This window comes from Pteropus medius, unplaced genomic scaffold (assembly GCF_902729225.1).
Source record: "Pteropus medius unplaced genomic scaffold, Ma_sr-lr_union100, whole genome shotgun sequence".
In the NCBI taxonomy this organism is placed as follows: Eukaryota; Metazoa; Chordata; class Mammalia; order Chiroptera; family Pteropodidae; genus Pteropus; species Pteropus medius.
This window is the reverse complement of record NW_024349797.1, coordinates 14,445,566-14,472,980: the sequence shown is the minus strand read 5'-3', so window position 1 is coordinate 14,472,980 and position 27,415 is coordinate 14,445,566. Positions and strand designations below refer to the sequence as shown.

Below are 27,415 nucleotides of genomic sequence, written 5' to 3'. Positions count from 1 at the left end.
GATACAGTCTCAAGTTATTATTGTCCTCTCTCGCTTCTCGCTTGAGTTTTAAGTTTGAATGTGGCCAGCCATCCCAGTTTGTCGGGAACTAAGCTGTTTCCCAGAGCAGGGAGCTTTCAGTGCTAAGCCCAGGAAAATCCTGGGCAAACCAGGACAAGATGCTTATTTTATGTGTGTAACTAATGGGAGGTTCCTGATTTGTACATGTTTTTCTTTACTAAATAATACACCAACCACATGTCCACTGTAATCAGGACTAAAGGGGACTTGAGGAGAATTGGCTGAATAAGACAGCAGTGTGATATGGTGGAGAGGCCAGGCCTCGGAATTTCATTTCTAGCTGTCTCTTTTGCTGGTTGTTCTTGGACAAGATGCTACACAGTAGATGCTTCAGAAAGTATAGTAGTTATTATTACAAAGTATGTGTCCTACGGACCAGGATCAAAATGGATCAGCCTTCTCTGTATTCTTGGTTCAGCTCTAAAGGATGTTGGAACCAGAGTCTAGGAGAGCACTAGGGTACAAGGTATCCTGGGTTCCAGCCAAATGGTCTGGGAGGCCCATCCCATGCTCTCCAATAGCAGCTGGCATGCCCCCTCACTGCACCCTCTGCATGGTAGTCATCACTTGAGGCAGAAGGGATGCTCCTTAAGGATAGGCACTTATATGATTCCTCTCCAGGCTCCTCAGAGGCTGGCACAGGCCTGGCATTACAGTAGGTACCGAATAATGGGTGGGTGGGTGGATGGATGGATGGATGGGTGGATGGATGGATGGATGGATGGATGGATAGATGGATAGATAGATGGGTGGATGGGTGGCCTAGGGAGCCAGCAGTCCAACAATTCTTTCCTTATGGATTCTTTCCTTATGGATGAGAAATTAAACTAATGGATGCGGAGGTGCTTTGTGAGCACTTTGTGAGCATCCTCGTGGTGACATTTTTAGGTCTCTGGGTTTCTCTTAGCAGCTCCGCCCCTCACCCATCGCCTGCAAGTGGAGTTTATTGGGCTGCTTTATATTCATGAGCAGAGTTCAGCAGGCTTCCGGTTTTCAAGAGTGCTAATGTCTTTCCGCCCACCGAGTGGGTCGGCCGTGGGCTCACCAAGGTGGTTTTGCCACAGGAAACATAGCTGAAGTCGTTCTGCACAACTGCAGCAAGTTTTCTAGAGTTTCATGAGATCCACACCGTGCAGTTTTTCTTGATTGTTTGGCATTCTCCTTATTTTCTTTTTTTCTTTCATAGGCTAAAGTGATCATTTGAACTCATCAGCAAAATAATCAAAATAAGATTTTTAAAAAAATGTGTACATTTAAGCCATGCCTCATTAGAAATTTGGCAGTTGGATAGCCATTATTAGCCAAATTGGCAGTTCTTCAGAGGTTGCCCTAATGCACCCCAGAAATGCCAAGATTTCTAGCATTGGTTGGTTTTATTTCACAGCTGTGGCTGACAGCTAATAATCATTTGCTGAGGCCAGGGTGGGGCCTGTGGTCAGAACTATCCTCATAGCCATTAACATTCCTCAGACCACTGCCAGCTTTTCGCTTGGTGGGTGTTGGGTAGAGGCGGCCATGATCTGACGTAGCTTCATTCGAGAAAAATCTAAACTGGGCTGAGAAAATTATAGCTCTGAGGAATTCTTTGGAGGGTTGTAGAAACCTGGCCTTTTCTTAATTATGAAAGAAGATGAGATAAAATAAAGGATGCTAAGTAATTCAGAGTCTTTTCATAATTAATTTTGTGTTCATTTTCCCTGAATAATTGAGAGAGTCGGAAACCATGACATTCCAGTCTCACTTCTTGTGAACACTAAAGAAGATTCTCTGATGTACAAATTCATGGGAAACCAGTACGTAGGAAATAATAAAAACTGGGGCATACTGGTAGAAAAAAGACATTTAGAAGGGCAATGCGGGCAAATAGCATCTTACACGAAGGTGAGACGCGTCCTAAGGCTGCATCTTGAACACAATACTGGTAAAATATCCAGGGATGGGAGTTGAGGTCCTTTGCTCTTAAGATTAAGAAAAGAACAGAGACCTCGTCAGCATGACACATGGGCCTCTCCCGCCCAGGGGGCCCATGCAGTCAGAGCTCAGGGCCTGTGGATTCTTCACCCCCAGGCTCTTCCGTACATGAGCTTTACCACATTTGCCCAAACAATGTCCTGGATTGTTGGACTAAATGCGTTTTTGGGTGGCAAACACCTGAAAGACTTTTTAGTTTTTTCCCCACAGCAGACGGACAATTCCATTAAAAGGCCCTATTACTTGTAGAAAGCCATTCTTGGCATGTTTGCCACTGTTGAATCCGTAATGATTTGGCTTTCTTTTTCATCCGGAGTTTGTTTTCTGCTGATGGAAGATCCTCCTTTAATCACAGAATGTTGACAGAACGGCATGAAGGTTTGTTTACTATCTGGGTCCCACCGTTTGTAATTAGTCGGCTCCATGATGCCTTTCAAGAAAGTGGAAGTTTTTCTCTTCCCTCCAGACAGTTAAACACTGAATTATGTCTTGTATACAGTCACAATTTGAGTTGTTCGTGGTGAAATACAATTGACTTCCATATAAAAGAAGGAATGACCGTGTTTACAATCAGGAGACCAGTATGGCGACCTCTTCCCATCCGGTGTCAAAGGCCAGTTATTAAAACTAAACCTCGTGTTTGGCTACACAGTCTTACGTGTCAAAGTTACATGAACTACATTAGTAAGCTGCATGGAACTTAGTAGAAACATCAAAAAACCGAAAGAGTATTTTTTATCTTTTCTCCCTATAGTTCATCAGAACCCAAAACCTCATTTTTCAGGCAAAGCCAGGTCTTGATTTTCATATGGTTTCTCTGCAATCCAGAAATTTGGATGAAACAGCATTAAAGCCAAGCCAAAACTTAACCAAAGCTGCTGTCGCCTGGCCAAGTACACTCATGGCTTTACCACGTCCCAGCATGACACGTGGGCCTCTCCTGCCCAGGGGCCCCATGCAGTCAGAGCTCAGGGCCTGTGGATTCTTCACCCCCAGGCTCTTCCCCAAAGCTGCAGATCACCAGCTGCCACTTCAGGGGCCCAGACTGACTCCTGCGTCATGTCTACACACAGTGGAGTGGAAAATTGCATACGTTTGTTAGTGAACAAAAGAGGAGAGTCTAAATGAAACATTAAACAGTTAAATATGTGACCTTGGTCTAAAAATGCAAATGTGAATGCGTTTTTTAATAGGGAAAGTAAAAATGGCCTCTTTCAGGTACTAACAGTCATAAAAACTTTTCCAGGGCCCACAGCCTGTCACCTACAGATCACCAGGCGGCTTTCTACCTGGCCCTGCAGCTTGCCATCTCCAGACAGGTCAGTTTCTCTCATGCTTCCCAAACTTGGTGCACCTTCTGTGTTGATACCATTCCTTCAGCGCCTCGGTGTGAGCAGGTAGCTGGTCCTCCATTTGTCTGAGGCTGACCTGGAGCCCGGACTCTGCCTAGAGGGCTCTGGCTCCTCACAGTAAAGTCCCCAGTGTTTTGGTCAGTTTGAGCATAAGCTGTGAAGACACAGGTGTGCCAGGCTTGGCTTTTGAAGTTTCAGTCCACGGATCTGGAGGGCCCAACCTGGGGTCCGATGGTGACATGGATGCAGCACATGGCATATCCCCTGAACCCAGGAGCCATCAAAGAGCCATGTCCCTTGCCAACAGAGCCCAGTCCTGAGCTGTCAGCATGGTGGGGATTCTGGTTGGGGTTACTGGTTGGGGTCTGGTTGCCATAAGGGTAACAGGAAGATGCCAGCAGGCAAAGACACCAGTTTCTTTAAAACCCATGGGAGATATGAACAGTTACATGCAGCGGCTCCTTGAAAAAAGAGACTCAGGAGCGTTCTTGCTGGAGGGGCAGGCTTTGCTGCTCTTCCTCTTCCCAGCGGTAACTTCCAGAAGTTGCCTTTGCCATTCTTATCACCTCCCGTTCCCTCCCAGCTGTTCTGGAGACTCTGGCCACATGCCTGCCTGCCCACCAGGTGCAAAGACACTGGTGGTAACCCCAGCACATTCCTGAGTGCTGACCGGAGGGTGAATCAAAGGTCAGTTCCCCAGACATGCCATTCCCCTGGCAGGCCCGGGCTGTAGGCATCTGACTTCCCGGAGGTCTGGGAATGGTGTTGAGAGGTAGCTCCCACTGACGACCTGGGGACTCAGGAAACCAAGATACCTCCTCTGTAAGGTCCTCTCCCCTGGCATGGTGTGGCTCACAGCTGGACTAAGCAAGAGCTACTGCTGCAACAGCTGTGGGCTGGGGACTGGCCATCTGGTCTCTGTCCTCCACCAGGACCTTCTCTCTCCGGCTCTGTGGAGCCTCCATCCTGCAGCAGCCTGCACTTCTCCTTCCTCTTGCTCAGCTCTCCTGTCCCGTGTCTTTTGCACTAGGCTCGAGGTTCCATGAGGCAAGAACCCATGTCACCACTTGACCCTGGCAGCTGGAACACTGCCTGACAGGTGATAGGCACTCAGGGGCACTCGCCGAATGAAGGGACCAGCTCTGAATTCCTTCAAGTTAGCTTTCCCTTAAGGACATCGTTTTGATCCCTGGATCAGTTTGTCCCTGATTGCTCTGGTCCTTCTGCAAATCGACACCACGAGTGTCCCCTGCCTTTCGACCCTCCCCACAATACCAGGCTGAGTGCCGTTCACACAGTGAGTTGGCACCCTGAGAAATGGATAAGCGAATGGAGCCTCGTGGGTGTCAGCAGCCTTCGTAGCATGCAGTATGACAACACCAGACCTCTGTGGCAGTATTTCCCTGCTGACCGTGGGCAGGGGGACTGTGGCCCTCTTATGTTTAGAGCCAATGCCATTTGACTAGGAGAGGATGAGAGAGGAATCAGAAGATCTAGAGCCACTCTCAGTCATTCAATCCCTGAGTGACCTTGGTCAAGTCATTTCCCCTCTCGGGACTCAGCTTCCTCCCTATAAACGAAGAGTTCGGCCAGGCTATGATCTTTCCTCCAGCTCTGATATCCTCGTGATTCTGTGGCTCAAAGCAAAAAGCCTGTATAGCCAGCATTTACAACTTAAATCCACCAAAAGCCAAATTTCAGAGAGGAAAACTTAACAGATTTGGAAAAAACGGAAGTCGTGACCGCCTAGGAAGGAGTGAGCTTGCTGAGCGTTTAGGAAGAAGACCTGAGAGGAAGTCCACAATGGGCCCGGAGCTGGAGGCAAGGAGTCCAGAGGCAGCTGTGTGAGGAGCTGTAATCTCGAGCTCGATTTCAAAATCCAACTTCGGTTCTGATTCTCCCAAGTGACTGCTAAACCTGCATGGAATCTGGGGTGTGTAATATTCATTATGTGTGCATTTTATCAACCATGGTGCTTGGATGATTTTAAAGACAGTCTTCAACAGCTGTTGTTTTTTTTCTTTTTAACACCGATAGCACCTGGTATTCTTAGGTGGTCTCCCATCCAAGTACTAACCAGGCCCGACCCTGCTTAGCTTCTGAGATCGGACAAAATCAGGCACATTTAGGGTGGCATGGCTGTAGACTCAGCTGTTGCATTTTGAAGATTAAGTTTGTGTCTGATTCTACTTGAATTTGGATACATCTGCTTTGTATGTGGCATTGTAATTTGTTTCTCGGATCGAGTTATTTGGGGCTGTCGTTTGGGAAGGTGTGGGGTTTTTGTTTGTTTGTTTGCATATTTCCTTGATGTCTAATGGAGATCTAGGACGAAGGAGCTTGCAAAGAAGCACAGGTGTCTGATCATTTGGAAAGCTCTGGTAAAGTTTTATAACTTATTAAGCACTTTAATTTCAGTAATACTTTGAAAAATGAGAACGGTTCAGCCAAGGCAGTTTAATTTCACTAAAAGCCTCCGGCAATTTGTATGTGTGTCCATTTATAGTGAATTTACATTAGGCATAATCAAAAGTAGATCAGTTTTGTGGAAAAAGACAAAGTGTTTACTTAGAGAGAAATAAAAGATTTGGTATTGGCAGTTATGCAGAGAAACAAGGTCTCTGGTGTCACTTCATTGATTAGACTATTGCAGGAAGAGAGCATCTGTCTCCATGTTTGCGGTTAATGTCCTGGGGCTTACATACCGACTTGGCTTAAGATCTGAATGTGGTACAAGGTTTTACCTTTAAAACAACCCTTGATGTTTACAGAGAACCAGATATTGACATGGTGGCTCTGCATGTGTGCGTGCTTGTGTGTGTGCGTGCATGTTTAAACATTCTTTTTGGTTTTGTTCCAAACCAGATCCCAGAGGCTCTGGGGTACGTCCGCCAGGCTCTTCAGCTTCAAGGCGATGACGTCAACTCTCTTCACCTCCTCGCCCTCCTCCTGTCAGCACAGAAGCATTACCACGACGCTCTGAACATCATCGACATGGCCCTGAGTGAATATCCAGAAAATTTTATGTGAGTGGTCCACGGCTTTTGTTTTCCCACACTCAAAAGTGATTAATTGTATTTTTTTCCCCAACTTCCTTCTCTCTAATCAATCTAATTTGTCAAGTCTTTCATGGACACCCTGATGTTTAATAGTAAAAAAAAAAAAAAAACTCTTTAGTTTTATTTTTCTGTGATATTTAGAAACAGATATACAGTCGACCCTTGAGTAATGCAGGGGATTAGGGACCCCATCCCCCTGCACAGTTAAAAGTCGCATGTGACTTTTGACTCCCCCAAAAGCTTAACTTCTAACAGCCTACTGTTAACCGGAAGCCTTACGGATAATACAAATAGTCTCGTGAAACATTTTTGGTATGTTATATGTATCAAATACTGCATTCTTACAATAAAAGAAGCTGGAGAGAAACAATGTTATTAAGTAAATCAGAAAGAAGAGAAAGTACCTTTACAGTATCTATTGATAATCATCCGCATATAAGTGCTGTTCGAGGGCCGACTGAAGTCTGTGAGGTCATATTTATTAAGTTAAAATACTTTACCTTGTTTTTTGTCTGTACCCTTGGGGCACACAAGGTGATTGTGGATGGATTGCGGAGGACCATTTTTATTTTATTTATTTATTTATTTTACCATTTTTATGTGCATAGTTACACATTTTTAAATAGATATTAGAAAAAAGTGTAATTGCATATCTAAGTGTGATTTCATGGAAATCAGAGGGAGACGAAGAATTTTTTAATGAGCTGTTTTAAATCAATTCAAAGAAAAACATTAAGTGAATGCTAATGTTTACAGGTTTACCTGTATATGGCAAAAATTACATTGAACAAACTCTAGTGACTGAAGCTTGGGAAATATGGCTTTGGGGCTTGTTTGTCCTGTGTGACCAGGGGCTTCTACTAGTTTCTGGTGATTATTATATTTTAAGAACTTCGATCAAGATTCCTGACCTCTTTGAGCCTTGGTTTCATTCTCTAGGAAATGAAATTCCTGAAGTGAATCACTCCATATTCGTACGTAACCTAAAGATTGTCATTACAAACTGCTATGTGCTTGAAGAGTCCACTTATCTTCCTATCTTTCCTCCAGACCCTCAAATCCCCAGGCCTGTCGGTCAGGCTTTGCTGAGAAGGACAGTGTCTTTTGGGCTCCTCCGTTCCTATTTTATCCTCAGTGGGGTAGCTTAGTAACCAGGACACAGTGGCCAGAAACAGTAAACAGTCCTGCGCGCTGGCAGGTTCTGATTGTCTAGGTGGCAGGGCCAGTAATGGAGCAGGGGGCGCTGGGGGCTGGGGGGAGAGGGAAGGAAGGTAGACAGTGGCCCAGGCGGGCTCACTCTGCTGTAAGAAATAAGTGCAGCCGCAGATTTTAAGTGGATTGGCTTCGGCTTTATTTCTCTGCCTCATCACCTCACCGTGTTTTTAATCAGTGCATTTCAGCTGCTCTCCTTGGAGAATTGGTTCACACATTTCCATTACAAACATTTCTTTGTCTTCAAATGAAAAGAGCACTTCTCTTCTCCCCATCGAGAAAATTCTCATTATAATCCAGGAAACCTCTGACGAGAGATTTCTTTTGTAGGTTCAGCTATTTATGCAGAGTGAATTAAAGAGCTTTGCTGCAGTATTTTACTTCTTGCAGATCTCAAACTTGCTGTTTTGCATACCGAGTATATGTCTGCATTTTGTCCAAAGCTGCTTAGCCCGTGGAACCTTAAAGTGGCTAAATAAAGCACTTTAAAATAAAAAAAATCTTCAGTCCTTTACCCATCAGTAAAGTACAACCTGATGCAATTGAATTCAGTTTCTCTCATCAGTATTTATGAAGTGGCCTTCCCTGCCTCCCCCTCACCCCAACACCTTCATTAGATGTTAGACTCCGGCATGTGGCTCCTGCATAGACAGCCTGGGGTGTCATCCGAACACAGGTTTATTAAACTAATAGCCACACCACCCAGTAAGCAGTAAACAGTGGTGGCTAATGTGGTAATGCCTCCAAGTGACAGCAGCTGACAGCCTTTTCAAGTAGTGAAGTAAGGAACAGCAGTAGAGATATTTGAGGAATGCAAGCCTGTTATTTTAATGTTAAGCCGTAAGCTCAAAAAAGCAAAGCATATGGCAGCAGGTCTGAGAGCAGCGGATGACTTGTTTGCTTTTTAAATATTTGTATTTCTTCCTTTGTGATGAGAAACTTCTTCCCAAGAAATACTTTATTAAAAGTTGGGCCAGATGCAGTCAGTGGATCCCATGGCTTCTTCCCAACCTGGGTAAAACATTGTAACACCAACCTCAAGAGGATTATGTGGGCACCTGTCATGTAGTATTGTCTATTTGTGACAGGCTTGTCTCCAGCAGAACCATAGGCTCTCAGAAACCAGGCAATGCCTCTCGTTGCTTGTGCCCACCCCAGCCATACCTACTACAGACCGAGTGCATAGTTGATGTTTGGTGAGTACCTGCTAGATGGAGATGAACCGCTTACCACCGTTCCACTGCTGAACTGAACCGTCAGACCGTTGAACTGAAAATTGACTTAGCTAGCCTCTTAGCCTGGTGCAGAGAATTACAGAATGCTTTGGTCCCTGTTAAGCATAGTCAAGGTACTTAAATACCAACTTTTATCATCTCATGGTGACAGTGAGGATGGGTAACACTGGAGAGCCCAGCTGCTCTTCCAAGGGCATTCAGCTGTCTTCACTTGTGCGTTTAAGGCATCCGTACATACTAATCACTCAATAGCTTACAAGGATTCTTCCTCTTATTACTACTACAGTTTTCAAATGTGGTATTTTAGAGTCCTTTAAAATTGTTCTTGAATATTGAGTAGAAGCAAAAGACTTAATTAAATTTAAAATAATAATACGATAACATGCATGCCCACTTTTGCATTTAAGAAAAAGAACGCTATTGCCTGTGAGTTTCCCGTCCCCTTTGCCTCTTGCCTCACGGGCCAGCCACCCTCCTCAGTTCTATGTTGAGCCTTCTCTTGTGTTTCTCTACCACCCATGTCTGTACTCCCAAATAATGAAATTCTAGTTTTGCATGTTTTAAATTTTGTAAAAAACAGAATCATACTGAATACATATTTATACTACCCGCGTTCACTGCTTAATGCGATATTCCTGAGGTTCATCTGTATTGCATACAGCAGCAATTTATCATACTATCATACTACGTACTGATGAGTAGTATTTTATTATGTAAATATACCAAGATGTATTTTTCTAGTTTGCCATAAGCGGGTATGTAGGTTGTTTTCGGTTTTCAGCTATCATGAACAATGCTGCTCTAAATATTCCTGCACAGGTCCCCGCCGGTGCCCTCGTGCAGGCATTTCTGGGAGTGAAATTGTTGGGTCATAGGATATGTGTATCTTCAGTTTTACCAAATAAGCCAAACTGTTCTTCAAAGTGGTTGTGCCGGTTTTACACTCCCACCGGCAGTGCCTGAGAGCCCAGGTAACCCCACACGCCACCGTGCCGTGTTGTCAGGCTTATTTTTTGGCAACGCGGTTGCTAGTTGGTGGTATCGCATTGTGAGTTTAAGTTGCATGTCCTTCATTATTAATGAGGTTGAGCACCTTTTTATTTGCTTATTTGGTCATTTAGCTTCTCTCTTTTGTGAAGCACATGTAGCAGTCTCTCTTCTTTTCTAACTGGGCTGTGTTTTTCATACTAAGATTTCTTTATGTATTATGGTTTCAAGTGCTTTTGTTGCCCAATGCGTGCCCTGTCTTTGCATTCTCTTAATGACGTCTTTTGATGAGCAGAGGTTTTTAATTTTAAAATGGCTGAATCAATTTATCAATCATATTCGTGGATAGTACTTTTGTGTCATTTAGGAAACCTTCGCCTTCCCCAGGGTCATGAAGATAGTCTCCTAAATCATCTTCTAAAAGCTCTCTGTCGTTATCTTTTGCACTTAAAGCTAGGAGTCCCTCTGGAATTGTTTTATGTATGTACGGTGTGAAGGATCCAATGTAATTTTTTCCCACGTGGATACCCAATCGTCCAGCCTCATGTAATGAAAAGACCTTTCCCTGTTGTTCCACGATGCCAGTTTCGACTTAAATCAAATGTCCAGGTGTGGAGCGGGGCTGTTTCTGAGCTTTTCCTTGGTTCCATTGGTCATTGTGCCCATCTCCGTGTGACTGACACTCTTTCCTTATTCTCACCAATTTATTAGGTGAGGTGGGTCTATTCCTGTACCATGCTATTCCCAGGCCTTCGAACTTTCACATGGATTTTCAAATCAGCTTATCAACTTAAAAAAAAAGCCGTTAAGATTTTGATTAAAATGATATTTAATCTAATAGCTCACTTTGGGGAGAATTATCTATATTTATGACAGTGGGTTTCTAATCAATGGCCATTTTAAAGGCCTAATTATTTAGGCCTTTAAAAATACTTTTTAAATGAAGTTTTATAATGTACTTTATAACGATTTTATGCATTTTTTTTTTTTTACTAAATTTGTTACTAATTTCTTGAAAAAAAAAATCCATGCTCTTAACTATTTAAAAGTCTAAGAGGTTAAAGAAATTTCTTTCTTCTTAATTTGCTAAGAGTATTTTTTTAAAAATCATGAATCGATATAGAATTTTATCAAATGATTTTTCTGTAGTTGAGATGGTTATATGATTTTACTCCTTTAATATATGACTAGTATATTAATTGTTACTTTAAAATTTTAAATTAACTTTGTATTCTCAGAATAAGTCCAACCTGATCATAGTATATTAGCTTTTTTTATGGAATCAGTTTACTAATTTTTTTAAAGAACATTTACATTTATGTTCATCTGTGAAAGAACTTGTAATTTTCCTTTCTCATTATATCCTTGTCAAGTTTTGGCATCAAGGCCAGCTAGCCTTATAAAATGAGTTGGAGTACTTCTTTTTTATGTGTTTTGGAATCATTTGTGTAAGATTGGAATTATTTGTTCCTAGAATAATAAGTTTTGGTGGAAGTTGTTTGTAAAACCATCTGGGGCTGGTCTTTTTTTTTCTATTGAAAAACTTCTGATGCTTTTTAAACATGATTACAGGATACTCAAGACTTCTGCTTCTTATTTTATTAAGTTATGTATACTATATAATATATATTTTAAAGATTTGTCTATTTCATCTAAATTCTAAATTTATTGGCATAAAGTTGTTCATAATGTTTTTAAATTATTTGCTAATTGTCATATAGCATCTGTGGTTCTCTTTTTTATTTCTAATAACTATTTAATGCACCTTCTTTTTTTTCTTTAATAGTCTTGCCAGAAATTTGTTATATTGATCTTTTTCTTTTTAAAAAGTAGCTTTTATCATCTCAACTATGTATTCACTATCTCTTTTATGAATTTCTGTTCTTATTTTTCTTATACCTTTTCTTCTATTTTCTTTGAGTTTGTTCTGTTTTATTTGGTTTTCCTTCTAAATCTTTTCATTCTATTAATTTTTTGCTTTTCTTCTTATCTGACAGACGCATTTAAAACTAAAAGTTTCCCAAGCACTGCATTAGGTAGAAACCACAAGTTTCAATTTGTGAAATTTGCTAGTTTAGATCTAAGTATTTTTACATTTCCATTTTCTTGACTCAGTTATTTTAGAACTGTGCTTTATGATTGTCAAATATATGGGTTTTTTTAACTTACCTTTTGCTAATAGGCTTTTAAGTTCATCGAACTGTGTTCAGAGACTATAATCTGTAATAAATTTGAAATTTGTTGAGACTTGTTTTATGGCCCAGCACGTGGTCACTTCTTATAAATATTTTATGTGTGCTTAAAAGGAATGTTTTCTGGATTGGGGGTAAATTTTTATATATTTTATTAGGTGAAGCTATTAACTATGCTATTCAGATCTTCTTGACTCTTGGCGATATTTTTTGTGTCTAATCTATCAATTACTGAGTGGAGCTATGTTGCAGTCTACCACTAGCATGGTACTTTGTCCTGTTTCGCCACATAGTCAGAGCAGTTTGGGCTTTATATATTTTAAAGCTTCACTATTAAGTACCTATATATTTAGAATTGTTATGTCTTCCTATTAGAGTCAACCTTTTATCATTGTTTAATAGGTCACGTAATTTATTTTGCCTCAAAGTCTACTTCGTGTGACATACACACACATTTATATGCATATATCCACATACATGTGCACATACACCTATCTACACACATATGAGTGTGTTTGGAATATCGTTTTCCATTCTCTTACTTTTTATATTCTTATGTTTTAGCCTGTGCTCATTATATATAGCGATTTTTTTTTAACCCAGGCCTACAGTCTCATCTAAAATATTTAGTTCATTTCCATTTATTGTAAATACCTAGATATTTGTATTGATGTCTACCGCCTCATTTGTGCTTTCTATTGTCCTGTTTTTTTTTTCATGCCTTATTCTCTCCTTTCCTACCTTCTTTTAAATTGTTTTTATTACACATTTTTCCTTTATTAATTTGGAAAGGAAACATTTCTGCTTTGGTTGTTGTTTATGATCGCCCTAGCTATTTTAGTGAGGGTCTGTTTCTGGCAAACTTTCTCAGTTTGGATCTAAAAATATATTTGGTTTTACTCTTAAAAAGAGATTTTTTCCAACCAACGTATAGTTCTAGACTCCCCTTTTCTCACAGCAGACACGATCTTACTCTTTTGTAGTTGTCGAGAAGTTGATGGTTTAACTTTTATTTGTTGTCGTGTTACCACCGGTCCCTCTCTCTGGCCTATTGCTCTGCTGCTGGTGTCTCACGTTTCACAATGATGCAGCTAAGAGTGAATCCATCTTGGGATTCACTGGACTTCTTAAAACTGTGGCTTGGTATTGTTTATATTTTTTATCATTTCTAGAAAATTCTCGGCCATTATTTCTTCAAACATTTCTTCTCTTTTAAATAGCATATAATTGGCTTTTTTATTTAGTCTGATAATATTTTTTTATTTAGTCGGATAATTTCTGCCTTCATCTCAAATGTTTGGGTCTGTTCACATTTACTATAATCAATGATATGGTTGGATTTATGTCTGCCATTTTGATATGTGTCTTGTCTTTTTTTATTCCTCTTATACTGCCTTCTTCTTCTGTTGAAAAATTTTTTAAACTTTTTAACTATTACATACCTAAACAAAAGGATGAAAAATTTATATTTGCTGATTATGTATTAAATGTCTCTAACACATTGTGAATCTTTCCCAACCTATAATTTAACAAAGTACGCATGTTTTTATACTGAACAGTGTTCCTAAATTCTGATAGATTTACAATCTACAAAACTTGGTATAAGAGAGTTGATCTTTCTTCTTTTGAAATATAGCTTTGCAAAAATCTCCTAATCGAGTAACACATTTGACTGAATAATTTTTCTCCTTGGCCCACCTTTCTTCAATACTTTGGCCCACGAAGGCAGAAGTCGGTGCCAGCCGGTGTTTGGAACCCTTTTCTCTCCCGCAGACAGTGTCACAGGCCCCCGATCAGACCCGCGCAGACTTCGTTTCTGCCATGGAGATTCCTTTTTAGATAAAGTATTAAGATGAGAACTGACGTTTTATTTATTTATTTATTTATTGTCTTTGGAAAATGTATCAGATGGTATCATACTTATGGCGGCGTTTGAAAACTTGCGTGTAACTCGAAGGTGTTATTCTAATTCAGCAAGCCTCACACTGGCTGCTGAGGGCGGCTGCTGCCAGGGTCCAGTCTTTTACCCTGAAACAAATTGCGGTTGTGCAACTTTCCTAATTACAGAGTTTTAATTGGTTTGAGTTTTACTCTTTCCTATTTAAATAGAATATGTACATGTTTCATCTGCTCTCAGAGAGGTCATTAAATCAACAGCACACTTAGAAACCATCAAATGTCACCACAGAGCACAAAAAAGTAATTTTTGGAAGCTCGCAAAGATATAAATGCAAGTGGGGTCATTACCTGTTTGGACAACTCTTCCACGTGTGTTTACTGATCCGTAACTTTGATACGTCGGAAGATGCTAAGACAAATCCTCAGTCACCTGATTGGAAGACTACAGCTTTTCCAAACACTCTTCTTTGTGTGCAGTTTTCTCCCTTTGTGTGTGAAAGCATATTGTCAGACAAACGCATTTCTTTTTACACCAACAGGAACAATGTGGAAAGAAGTGAACATATATAACATTCATTCATTAACTCACAAAGCAGTAATAATCCCTAGCATTTATTTATACACTGCCTTTTTATAGGCAACTCTTATCAGCACTTAACACATTTTTAACAAACTTCATCATCATCGGAACTATGGTAGGTAGTATTATCATCCCCATTTTACAGATAGGGAAACTGAGGCAAAAAGAGGTTAAGTAATTTGTCCAAGATTATGCATCTAGTAAGTGGCGGAGTCATGATTTGACCCTAGGCAGTCAGCATCGCCATCTCCTCTCTTAACCACTGCCTCTGAAGCACTGAGTCCCTAACCACAGTCCAGGTGCCATGCGAGGTACTGGGAATGCTGCATTGAACAGGAGAAAGACAGCTTATGCTCTCTTAAAGCTCCTAATCCAGGTGAGCAGGATTTTTATGCTATCTCCCCTATCGATCTTATCAGTAAACTAGGAAACAAGGTTAGAATCATTCTTCAAGTGAAGTATATATCTAGTTTAAAAAAAATCATTACTTGGCAAGTAAGACGGTGCCTGCTTGTCACTCTGTCTCATTTCCATGCAGACTCTCAGAGAAACCAATTTAAGTTGAAATATATTGAGTAATGTTTTGACGTAGTGATTACTGAGAGGCCAGGTGTCACGGGCTATTTTTATGCCTGAGCCGGGATACGGAGTAATGAATGTACCTGTTAAATTTGCATTTGATAGAAAGTTGGACCACAAGGAAAGAAGCTGTTTATCTCATTAAATTCGAGAAATGATCCATGGATACCTGAAGGATGTCTGGGAGGGATGGTTCGAGATAAAGAACCCACGATGCCCATCCCTTAGGTGCAAATTAGGGAGAGGATCTTGAGGCAAAAGAGAGTGGTGGCAGCCTGAGAGATACTGCAGATCAAAGTAGAGTGGACTCGGTCGTGCAGTAGCTTGTTTAAAATTAACTTTCCATAATTAAAAAAAAAAAATAAAAAATGGGCAAAGGACTCAAATAGACTTTTCTCCAAAGCAGTTATTCACATGGCCAGTAAGCACATGAAAATATTCTTAGCATCACTAGTCATTAGGGAAATGCAAATCAAAACCACAATGAGATGCCACTTCATACCCTTTAAGATGGCTGTTATCAAAAAAAAAAAAGTAACAAGTGTGGCGAGGGTGTGGAGAAACTCGAACTTTGTCACTGTGGGTGGGAATGTAAAATGGTGCAGCCGCTGTGGAAGACAGTATGGCGGTTCCTCAAAAAAACAAAAATAAATTAATTACTATGTGAGCCATCAGTTCCACATCTGGGCAAATACTCAAAAGAAATGAAAGCAGGAACTTGAACAGATATCATACATTCCGGGTCATGGCAGCATTTTTCATAATAGCCAAAAGGTGGAAGCAACCCAAGTGTCCATTAGTGAAAGAACGGATAAGCAAAATGTGATATCCGCACACGACGGAATATTACTCAGCCTTAAAAAGGAATTCCTGACACATGCTACCACATGGATGAACCTTGAGGATATTACGTTAAGTGAAACAAACCAGTCACAAAAGGACAAATACCGTATGGTTAATCTTATATAAGGTTCCTAGAAGAGTCAATATCGTAGAGACAGAGGTGGAATGCTGGTTGCCAGGGCCTGTGAGAGGGAGGGATGGGGAGTTATTGTCTAATGGGGACCGTGCTTCAGTTTCGCAAGATGAAAAAAGTTCTGGAGATGAATGATTATTGCATAGCAACCTCCATGCCACAGAACTGCACACTTAAAACTGGCAAACTTTACGTTGTATATCTCTCACCTAATGTTTTCTTAAAAAATCAGCTTTCTGACTTCTCCCTATTGACCTGTATGGCGGTGGGGCGTTTCCCCATTTTGGGAAGGTTGAGATTAGGTGGGGTCCTTCTGCCCTGGAGCTCCTCTGACTCTGGAGCCTGAAGCCACTGTCCTTTTGGGAGGGACTTGCTGAAGCAGGGAAGCCACACCCCGCGACGCCAGCCTATTCCCGTCTCCTTTCTCCGAGGTCTTGGGCCTGTGGTGCTGCCTTCAGTACATGGAGATGTTTGCCGAGAGACACAGAATTCCCAGAAGTCAATGAAAAATGGCTTAGAAAGAGAAAATTGGGTTTGCCAGGCGAGGGCAGAAGAACTGGAAAGAGGAAGTGAGAACTGTGCTCGAGGCCAGGTTGTTTGTGAGAGGGCCCTCCTTTCTCCCAGCCTGAGCAGCCCTGTCCGGGAGAGGGGTGGGTCATGCTGGCCCGGACGCCTCTCTCCGTTTCTGTGTGATCGGTGCCAGGCATGCATGTGGCTGTTTGTCCCCCAATTCAAAGACCTCACAGGAATATCCATCTTCCTTTCTAGAGAGTTCTCCCTTTCCTGGTTTTTTCCAGGTGTGCTGGAGAGAAAGCCTCCAGGGCATGGTGCTTTCCTGTCATCCATTTTGGTTTTTACGCTGCCAAGTCCCACGATGTAATGAAAAGATGATGTCTACTTACTGCAAGTGGGTCACCTTAAGCATCTGCTAGTGACCCAGCTGACTGTGAAAAAACATCAAACAGTTACAAATACAGTTAAACGTCAGTTCATCTGTAATCGTCTTTTGCATTTTTAGGATAATGCAAGTTTACTATTCGAAAACAAAGCAAAAACGTCTGAGAGCAAAGAAGAGAAAGAAGAGAATCTCCAAATGTATCTCATAATTATTCTTCTGGGAATCCTGAGCTGAAAACAGCTGGTGGGGACCAGGAGCCCAATGAGAGATGATCAGATTCACCATCATTTGAACATCTCCCCATTGCATGGTTATAGAGCCCCCACTTTCTGCCAAGTCTATGCCAGGCTCAGGAGAGCCCAGGCCGAGGAAAGCAGCTCGCTCACAGAGCTGTGTGCGGGAGAATCACTCCAGAATGTGTCGAGTGCCTCAGAAGAAACAAAGGTCACCTCTGCGGCCACCACCACTCACACTGTCAGGGATACAGGCTTGCTGTCAAAGCTCCAAAGGCAGAGGTCCTGCCTTTGGTGTCCCCTGTCACCACTAAAACACACTGAGCAAAACAAAACCCTCCAAGATGTACTAAGTGAGAACGCCCAAGCGGTGAAGACAGAACGTGGGACACGCAGGACAGGCCAGGAGCGACAGGAGCGGTTCTCTGCGCACGGACTCCGAGTCCCATTCAGCGTTCGATCGCAGAGAGACGCGTTGACCGCCTCCGGCCCCAAAGAGCTGGGTCAGATTCCCAGCACCCCGTGGGGTCCTTCCTTCCTGGAACTGAGTGGAGGGAAGGAGGGAGCTATTTCTGTCTTATGGAACTTCACGGAGCCCTCTGAGGCCATGTCACATCTGGCCTGGGCGCTTTCCCTTCCAGGTCCAGTGAGTGTAGGGTTCCCATTCCTTTACCACCTGCCACTGGCCGCGGCCACGGGCCCAGACGTCTCATTCCTCTGCTTGAGCTTTGAGCTTTCATCCTCAGGCTTAGGAATGTGGGGAAATCGGGGCCGTGGGAGCTGGGGCTTTGTGGTTCAGGAAAAATAGATTCTTTCTTTCTAGCGCCAGATTAGGTGGAGGGCAAGCCTTGCTTTCAAATATTTTCTGTTCGCCCATTCACTCGCCAGATGGCTCTTTGACACTCGCCGTGAAGAAGAGGCTAGCTCAGCAGCCCGCGTTCCACACGGGAGGGCGGGTCCTCTGCCTCGTTCTCACTTTGCACCCTCAGCCCCCAGCGCCACCCTGTCTGGCCGTGCTCAGGAAGTCGTCCTGACTGTCCATGCAGACAGCATGAAATAAAAAGGCTCCCTTTATAGACGTATCACACTCAGGCACGGGAGGCGGTCTTTGAAACCGGGCAGCGTGATTCCAGACGTGTTCTTAGTTCGACCTGTCCAGGTCACTTTTTTCCTGAGATGCTGGCTCCAGGACACTAAATCAGAGTTGAGACTATTAGCTGAAGCAGGAGCAAAAAAAAAATGAGCCAAACTGGGGTTTCTTGAGGTGATTTATTTCAGCTAAATATGTCAGTTGTTTGTTTGTTCTAAAGATATCGCTAGAGGGATGGGGGAGTATTCCAGATTGTTGACACTTTGACTGAAATGAGAAGCAAAATGTAACTGATATGGGATCTAACAGGAGCCACTGCCTGTTAGCAAGAGGAGGCAGGGCTAGGATACCAGAGGCACAGCCGAATCCTCAGATACGGTGCGGACTGTCCCCAGTGCCTGTCACTCACGCGCAGCCTCCCGGCCGAGGGTGAGGGTCTGCTGAGTTCTGTAGAGGCAGGTGTCTGCTCCTGGAACTTTCTTTTGCTAAATAAGTAGGGTGTCAGTCTTCCCTGGAACCAGCAGATCTGGGAGCTCGGACTGGGGTAACGATCAAGGACCGTGAGGCCAGCACAGGAGAAATGCTGTGTGACCTCCCCAGCCTTGCCGGCACACTGCGTGGCCTCTTCTTCTTGAGCAACCATGGGCCTTCAAAATGGTCAGATTTCTAGAACTTCCTCAGTGGTTAAAAACTCCTGGACAGAAATTTGCCAATGAGCCCCCTGGGCCAGTTCCCCGACAGGACTTTATTCGCACAGGGGATGCACGTGTGAGACAAGCCACGCTCTGCAAAGCCCCCGTTAGCGGTTCCACTGGCAGGGTGACCAGGAGTCAGCGTGTGCTTTTGGGTTTTGTGAAGGAAACGAGGTACTCAGATTCGATCCCTGAAAATCTTAGGGACTAGGGCTTTCCATCTGGTGGCCTCTGAATTTGACATCTGCCAGTAGACTTCCGTTAGGTCTGCGCACATTTCAAAAAATGTTTAGATTTGATGACTTTTAGAGTAGGCCGGCACAACTCCACACACTCCCTGGTATCTTGAGCGCAGCTCCTGTTCATTTACTCACCTGGTTCTGAAAGATGTTGAGTTTTTCACCCCTGAGGAGGACCCAGGATGGCTGTGGGCGGTTACTCAGAGCTCTGCAGGCTCAGGAGGTGTCTTTTATGGGGTTACAGTGTGAATGGTATCCCCTGGGTGAGTACAGCGACCCTCACCGGAGACACTCCGGGCGGACCTGCCCAGGGTGGCAGCACAGCCATCAGAAAACCCACCAGGGACTCTCTCCAGAAGGAAGGGACGCGTTCTGTTCAAGATCACAGGTCGGGGTGCCCTTCATCTCTCCGCTTCACGTAGGTGGTTGATCAGAATTCCCACTGAATTTAAGAACAAAGAACAAAATATTCCTTCCCTTAGGGGAAGGGAATAAACACAGGTAGATTTTGTAAGTGTAGGGGCTGTGGGAACTCTTTTCATTGAAGGTTGAGATGGAGAGTTAGGAAGTGGGCTGGTACTTTTTGAACTGAAATTTGCACACAGATTGCCTGGGACTCTTGGTGCATGAAGATTCTGATCCACTGGGTCGAGAGTGGGTAGATGTTTCTGTATTTCTCGTAGGCTCCCAGGGAATGCCCCAGACCACGCTCTGAGTAGCAAATCATTATAGGACCGCTCAAGGCCTTTTTCAGCTCTGGATTAGTTGGAAAAATCTATATATTTTTTCCTAATAGGCCATGTCAGTACAGCAGTTAGGTAAGCTAGATGATCAAAGAAATTGTATATTTCCTATGTGACAGTGAGCAGGTAGATCATTCATTCGGGTGACAGTTATTGAACATTCACCTTTAGTGAGACCCTTTGCAGTATTTCAGATCTGGTAGGAGCAGTCACAGGAACTGGTTCCATACCTTCCCACCCCTTCCAGTTGTTGCCAGAGGATCCTCAGCGTGGTCTGAGGTCTCAGCTTTGAGGCCTGCACACCTGTAAACCCAGCATCATGGGCTCACCTGGTGGCAATTGGGTCCTGTTGAACTGCATCAGGCCAGGCAGCTCACAGGCCAGTGACAGTACTGATTTTCAGTGACAGTGACTCAGCCCAGGACCAGAAGCTGCTTTTTGCAGAGAACGCTACCTTCGGCAGCTGGGCTGCTTGGGAAAGCCAGCAGGAAAGCAGAGGCTTCAGGGCCAGCACGCAGTAGGCCATCAGGAACATCGGTCACAATGAGTCGAGATGGATTTCCTCCATGAAAGCCACACTGGACCCTGAAGGAAACCCCTCGTTTCCCTCTGAGGGGCTGGTTGGATGTATCGGATGATGTACCTGTCCCTGACCAGCACGGACCGCTTCCCCTCCTTCCAGACTCTGTTCCCAGCTGATCCTCTGGCCTCAGAATTCCATCTCGCTTCTCCCAGTCACCACGTGGTTCAACGCAGCTCTTTTCATTCCTCACACCATCCTCACACCAGCCAAACCCCGTTCTCAATTTAAAATTTCATTTCAGTGTCCCCGTACCACTCCCCACCCCCACCCACTGGTCTGTTCTTTCTTCTACCTGGTGAGAGATGCTCACTTTCCCTCGGGTGTTTGGCAGCCAGCCCCACTTCAGCTGTCAGGTCAGCCTTCCCAGAAGTGCAGGTGGGACAGATTCACGGCCCCCGTCGCCATCGCCTGTCTCAGGCAGATACCACGGCTTTTCGGCACAGCCGTTTCGCATCCCTGCCTACACTCAGCGGACAGACAGAGCGCAGGCCCCCGGCATGCCGAGCCCAGGAGCGCACACGCCCAGCTCGGCACAAAACGCCACACGTTCAAGGCTCCTGTGATTTTATTTCTGAATCAGCTGCCTTGAATACGGCATTTACCGATCTGCTAATTAGTGAGGGTTTTGTGTATTAACGTGCACGTTTCCTCCTTGTTGTACTTAATGAGTGCATTTTGTGTGTGTGTGTGTGTGTGTGTGCTGCCAAATAAGATCGGAGGTAATTATTACTTTAGAATTTCTCTAAACTTTTCCAATTTATTTTTGTTGCGAGTCCTTCATCAGACATTTTAGATTTCGGAATTTAGAAACGTCTATGCTTTTAGCTTTATCTTGGGCCCCAGCCTCACATCCCAGATTCCAGACACCATTTCTTGAACTCGTTGTGGATGCTCACACCTCCCTGCCTAGGCGCTGTGTGTCCCATCAGCCTGGTGAAAGGCACCTCCCACCCCAACCATGAAAGCCCTGCTTCTCTGTTGTCCTCCGTGAGCTCCAGGCAGAATCTATCTCCTCCCTTTTGTACCTCCAGAGAGCTCTGTCCATATGTCTGTGTTCATCCCGTATCATGTGTATGTAACACTAGACCATGAGCTTTGGCAGGGAAGATACCACGTCTCATTCCCCTTTGGAGCCTCAGGGGCCTCACGGGCAATTTAAAAATGACTGACAAAAGAATGAACCAATTCAAATTCATTATCAGGTACCGAGGAATGGGTAGCCACCTCTACAGATATGGGATAGATAAGCACATTACAAAAAATGCTTCCTACGTAGGAGAAGAGAGGAAGGAGATGGGTTTTGCCTGAGGATGGGGGTCGTGGGAAATGTCACACAGTGGGATTCGACAGCTTTGGTGGGAGCGGCACCGGGGAGAGGATGTCCAGGCAGGCAGGCGGGGCGCCGTGAGCACAGGCAGGCGGAGGTGAGAGTCTACGAAGAGCTCCAGAGAGTCAGGAAAATCTTCCTGGGGCTGATCGTTAGACATTAAGCCTAGCCCTGACAAAGTGCCGCTTCGATATGTTCTCTGAGGTGCCCAGTGAAAAGTCACAGTGCCACGTGCCCGGAGCTTCCCCGGAGGCAGGATATCTCCTTTCTAAGCTGCACACGAAGCCAAACACCGCTGTGATTTCAAGAGTTATCTGGGGGTTCTCTAAAAAATGCCAAAAATAGGGCAAAATATTATTTCTATTAGTTTTAATGAGAAATAAAACCTTATTTATTTATTAAATATTAGCTGGATCCTTCAAATGACTAGCATTTCATATGTTCCTGACTTTTGGGTGAAAGAGGCAAGTCACGCAAAGCACAGGCAATGTGACAGTATTTTAAAGAACCTCGATGTATCCTAGGAGCATCACCCCAGCAGCTGTTCTTAGGTTTCAGAGCCATATTCTGCCCCTTAAGCAGAAGTTCTGCCTAATATTCATGGTCAAGTCTTTCCTTTTAGTTAGACTGTCAGTTCTTTGAGGGCAACGCTCTATATACCGCATTTCATTCCACACAGTAGCTACCACAGATCTTTGCACATTTAAGCGTGTTAAATATTTGGCAGTCGATTAGAAAATGCTATATACGTCTTCATGAGTATCAATGATGCGGTTAGCCTATTTTAAGTCATTCTTCTCTGTTTCTTGTTCAGTGGCTTGGAGTCTGATGGGTTTGGGTTTGCATTTCTGTTCCACTAGTGACTGACAGCGTGAACTTGGGCTAGCACTTAACTCTCAACCTAATTTGCAAGTTTGTTGTAAGAATCAGTGATTAAATATTTAAAGTGTCTGACAGCTGCTGTTGTTATTGTTACTTTACTTGTCTTCAAAGCAGAAGTTTCCTGGCTTGCAGCTTATTATTCCACAGTTGAGAGCTCTTGCATTTTCTGGAATTGCATTTCCATTTGGAAAGAGATAGCTCCTATAATTTAAGGCTGGCTTCAGTAAGGGGATGCTATTTGATCTGAATCTTGCAAGATGAGTAGATGCTTAAAAAGCTGAAGTAGATGGAAAAGACATTCCAGACAGCAGGAATAGCATGTGCAAAGGCCCAGGGGCATGTGGAAGGGTGATATACGGAAGAAGTTGATCATGGCTAGAATAGGGAATGTGCATGATGGGCAGTGGGCAGATCAAAGTTGAGCATATGTGCAAGGAGCCAGATCATAAAAGGCATTGTGTGAGATGCTAGATTTGGGCTGTCAGTAACATAATCAGATTGGTATTTTAGCAAGGTTCTTCTGTTCTTCATTAACTTCCTGTAAGTTTTCAAAGAGTCTCTAAACAGAAAGTTTTTAAATTAGGTTCTTGAACTCTGAGCCAGAGAAAGGGGACAGGAATAGACCCTTTTCCCAGCAGGGGACTTCTTATGATGCTTAGAGAAGCATTTTACTTAATCCCTGGTTGGACTTGGGTGATGTGGCCAGCAAGAAGTCTCAGCCCGGCGGTCTCTCTGACCTCTCTAGCAGGTTGACGGTTGCACATATTAAAATGCAGTCAATGCTGGTTTGTCCTCAATTTTTCCATAACTTTTTCTTTTTTTGCCTCAGGGTTTCCTCGGTAGATTGAATCTATAATATCTTTGGACATCAACCGCCGCAAATTAATGCGAATCATTGTTTGTGTACTCGTTTCTGTGCTAACGGAACACACACCCAGCCCGATGTGTTCCAATAGTCTTCAAACGTGTGAGCGGAGTTCGGCAAATCTGATGACAAGCACCACTCGTTCTGTTTTGGGTATTGTTTTGCTGCCTCGTGAGCAAGCCGAGGTTTGGGGACATGGTGAGAAGGAGCCATCTCTTTGAGACGGTGCCTCCGTCTCCTGCTTTTACTTGTGCAGTCAAGGGAGTGTCGGGGTTACGCTCGTCAGGGCTGTCTGCCTGCTGCATCGGGGGCACCTGACAGGCGCCGAGAGCCTTGGCTCTCTCTTCCCTGCCGGCGTTTTCCAGCTCCTTCTCTCTGCCAGTCTCTCTTTTATGCTGTTCCTCTCGCTTCGCTTCCAGGAGCCTTTTCCATCATTTGTACTCCGCGGTTCTACCATTGTTCTTCCTGTCTGGTTCTCTTAAATTCAGCCCACACCTTTTCAACTCCATATCCTGAGTCAAGTGTTGTTGGAAAGCCATTATTTCATGTTAATTAGACGTTCTTTTTCCAGCCAAGAAGCCTTGCACAGAACTGTTCCCCCAAGCTGAGGCTTAGAGACGAGCTCTGGTGCTTTGGGTGCAGTTGAAGGACTCATGGATAGTTGTTTCTAGAGCCACACCTCTGCCCATTTGCCTCAGCCAGAGGAGCATGGTGTGTCCCCCAGAGACCATCACCATGGCCCTAGGTGGGGTCTCTCCGGGCCAAAATTGCTTGGCGACCAGCCCTCATCCACGAGGGCCTCTGGCCCCTGATAGGTCTCCACCAAAAGCTGACAGGTGACCCTTTGGCAGCTTCTTCCTTTGTAACACATCTCTCAGTTGACCCCAGTTTGGTGGGAGATTCTGGTGGAAAAGTAACCGCACCACCTTCCGGGCTCATGAAGGTATCAGCAGGAGTCAGCTTCCAAACACCCTGAGTGGCCGTCGTTCCTTGTCGGTGGTCCCGGAAAGGCCTCTGGATATTTCTACTTCCTGAGATGTTTTTGAGCAGGAGCTGAGTCATTCTCAAGGCTGGCCTCCTTCTTTATGCCCGCCTGCTTACAGATCAGGGACTGATTACCTGGGCCATCGTCCCATCATCCCAGGCGTCCGCAAACCCAGGCTTGAGGAATCTGCCACCTTGACCACACTGGGAGCCTCCAGCATCCCCCTGGGCATCCTGTGTTCTGTTTGGAGGGAGCAGTTGGCACTCACCCATTCCTGAGCTTGGGCAGTGACGGCTTAGGATGCCCAAATGAGGCTGTCACTTTGCGTACGGTTGAGGAGTTCTCTTTTATGTCTAACAAGTCACTAGAAACACATTTCTTTATCTTCCGTGGTTTATAGAGAAAGTAGTCGGTGAGCAAATGCAACTTAAGGCCCATCGAGCTCCATGCACAATTCTAGGCCCTGGGCAAGTGAGGCCAGGGACAGAAGTTAGGGTTCTTTTATGGACAGAAGTTAGGGTTCTTTTATGGACAGGAGGTAAACATCACCTGCTGAGAAGGGCGGGTTACAAAGATGACACCGATATTGTTTGCGAAGTGCCACACCGAGAAGGCCTTTCATAAACAGGAGCTTCTCCCTCACTGTTTCTTTTTATCATTATGAACAACTGAACGCCAGCTAATATGATACATACTGAGTAGAGATTATAAAGGTGTAAAAGTGGTATCAATGGAAGACTTATTTGATGAGGTGGGGTTTTAGCTGAATTTGGGAAGAATTAAGGAGAGACATGGATTAGTAGAGATTGAGACTGAGGACATGGCATGTAGATTCATAGAGTTATGAAGAAGCATAGCCTTTGGCCAGTGAGTTGATTGCAAGAGGAAGGGTCCATCCGGTGGGATGCATGGCACAGAACAGGATGGCGACACGGGAGTGGCCAGTGGGTGGTGTGTCTTAAAGGACATGATAAGGAATTTTGATTTGTTATAACAGACAGTAAGGATTCACTGTGGTGTCTCGAGCTGGAAATGAAAATAATTTTCGGAGATCTTTCTAACACAGTTTCTTAGAGCCAGGCAAGTCAAGGGACAGGGAGACCATCAGAAAGGTGTTTGGGCTCGTGCCAGGGCTCTCAAAAAGGTCATGGTGATGAGACCAGGACCAGGAGAGCTGATGGCTACAGAGAGACATGAGTAGAATTTTGGGATAGGGTAAATCTGAGGGGCCAAGAAAGAGAGGAGGGTCTAAGCTAAGTGCTCAAAGGTCTGGATGGAGGGTGAAGCCACTGTTGGTAATAAAAATAGGAGGAGATGGTGGTGACGGAGTGAGCTGGAGAAGTCCCAGGGGGAAGATTGAAGAGGGCAGGGCCTTGGCCAGATGCCCCCTTCTTCATGCAGCGTGAGTTCAGAGCCTATGAGATCGATTCATCTTCACGTGACGAGGATCATCGTGGATGGTTATTTGTAGATATTTACATCAACTGTGTGCTTTCGTAAATAAATCAAGATTTATTACACAGGAGTCACATCACCTGTGTAATGTTAGAAATAAATCAAGGTCTACTTTTAACAAATTTTTTGAAGTCTTGCAGATAAATGTTCTTAAAAAACAAAAAACAAAAAACATGCTCTTAATAAAATCCCTGTATTCTGAATAAAATTACCACTCTGATGCATGTCACCTGACCACAAACGGTCGCATGGTGCCTGCCTCGTGGTGACACAGGCAAAGCCATAGGCTGAGCCGGGCATTTTGGAATCCTTGGCCCCGCGGCCCCTGCTTCTCTTGGATCAAACACGTGGACACCCCATTCTTGCATGAGTCCGGCAGCTTCTGGGCGTAAGCCCCGCCACTTTGTTCCGTTTCGGTGGGGACCGCCTGACGTAAGCCGTGTTGTTTTCTCCCTTTGTCCCCCCGTCCCCGCAGACTACTGTTTTCCAAAGTGCGGCTGGAGTCCCTCTGCCGGGGCCCGGACGAGGCGCTCCTCACTTGCAAGCACATGCTGCAGATATGGAAATCCTGCTACAACCTCACCAACCCCAGGTAAGAGGCCCGCGGGGCCTGTTTTGCTTGGTCTTTGCATAGGTTTCCGCCTATCAGTGCCACCTCTGACTGGCATTTAGCAGGCATTAACTCTGTCACCCCTGCGTACCTCCAGGTCATTATGAATAGCGGATAATAGGGGTGGAGCCTCCCATCCTCCATTTTCAAGGGGATTTTTCTCCCAGCGGCTGGTGAAGCCTCCAGGTCTTCGGCTTCTTTTGCCTTTGTTGTCATGGTGGCCCACTAGGCTCAATTCGCAATGGATGACTCTCTGATTTCTTTCGACCAGATTTTAACTCCTTTGTCTTATCATCTTTCTGGTAATTTATGGACGGACTGGTCAGTTATATATTCCAGATGAGATTCTCGAAGTACTCTTTAAAAGACCCGCATAGACAACAGGCTACATCCTACTAAGGAGAGTAGAAATTGCTATTGGCATGATAAAGTACAGTTTTCAAAAAGTTAAAGTCATGACTCAAACAAGTAGAAAATAAGCACGTATTAAAGATTTTATTTGACTCATTAACTAATGAGGGAATCAATAAAATGTTAAGGCCCATTGAAAGAAGAATTTGAAAAATAGATATACTGAAATGAATTTGCAAATAAATGCAAAAACAATGTCCTATAGGACAGTAAAATGTACTGTTTGGGGTTATCTTTCCTACAGGGTGGAAATTGATTATGTATTGACCAGACAAAATGCGTTTGCCTTCCTCTGAGTTC

General features: G+C 44.1%; 1 protein-coding gene and 1 pseudogene across 9 annotated transcripts in view; one reads left to right on the top strand and one right to left on the bottom strand.

The window, feature by feature from the left end:
- Positions 1-27,415, top strand: part of TTC7B (tetratricopeptide repeat domain 7B) — a 226,185-nt gene that overhangs the window by 127,049 nt on the left and 71,721 nt on the right. For all 9 annotated transcript variants that reach the window (XR_005657575.1, XM_039884012.1, XM_039884013.1 and 6 more), the window contains 3 exons: positions 3,278-3,350; positions 6,249-6,409; positions 26,570-26,686. Coding sequence is in view for 8 of the 9 variants with exons in the window: in XM_039884012.1 (XP_039739946.1) it covers positions 3,278-3,350; positions 6,249-6,409; positions 26,570-26,686 (351 nt within the window). In the remaining variant the exon portion in view is untranslated. The remainder of the gene's footprint in view (positions 1-3,277; positions 3,351-6,248; positions 6,410-26,569; positions 26,687-27,415) is intronic.
- Positions 5,412-5,530, bottom strand: LOC120619837 (uncharacterized; annotated as a pseudogene).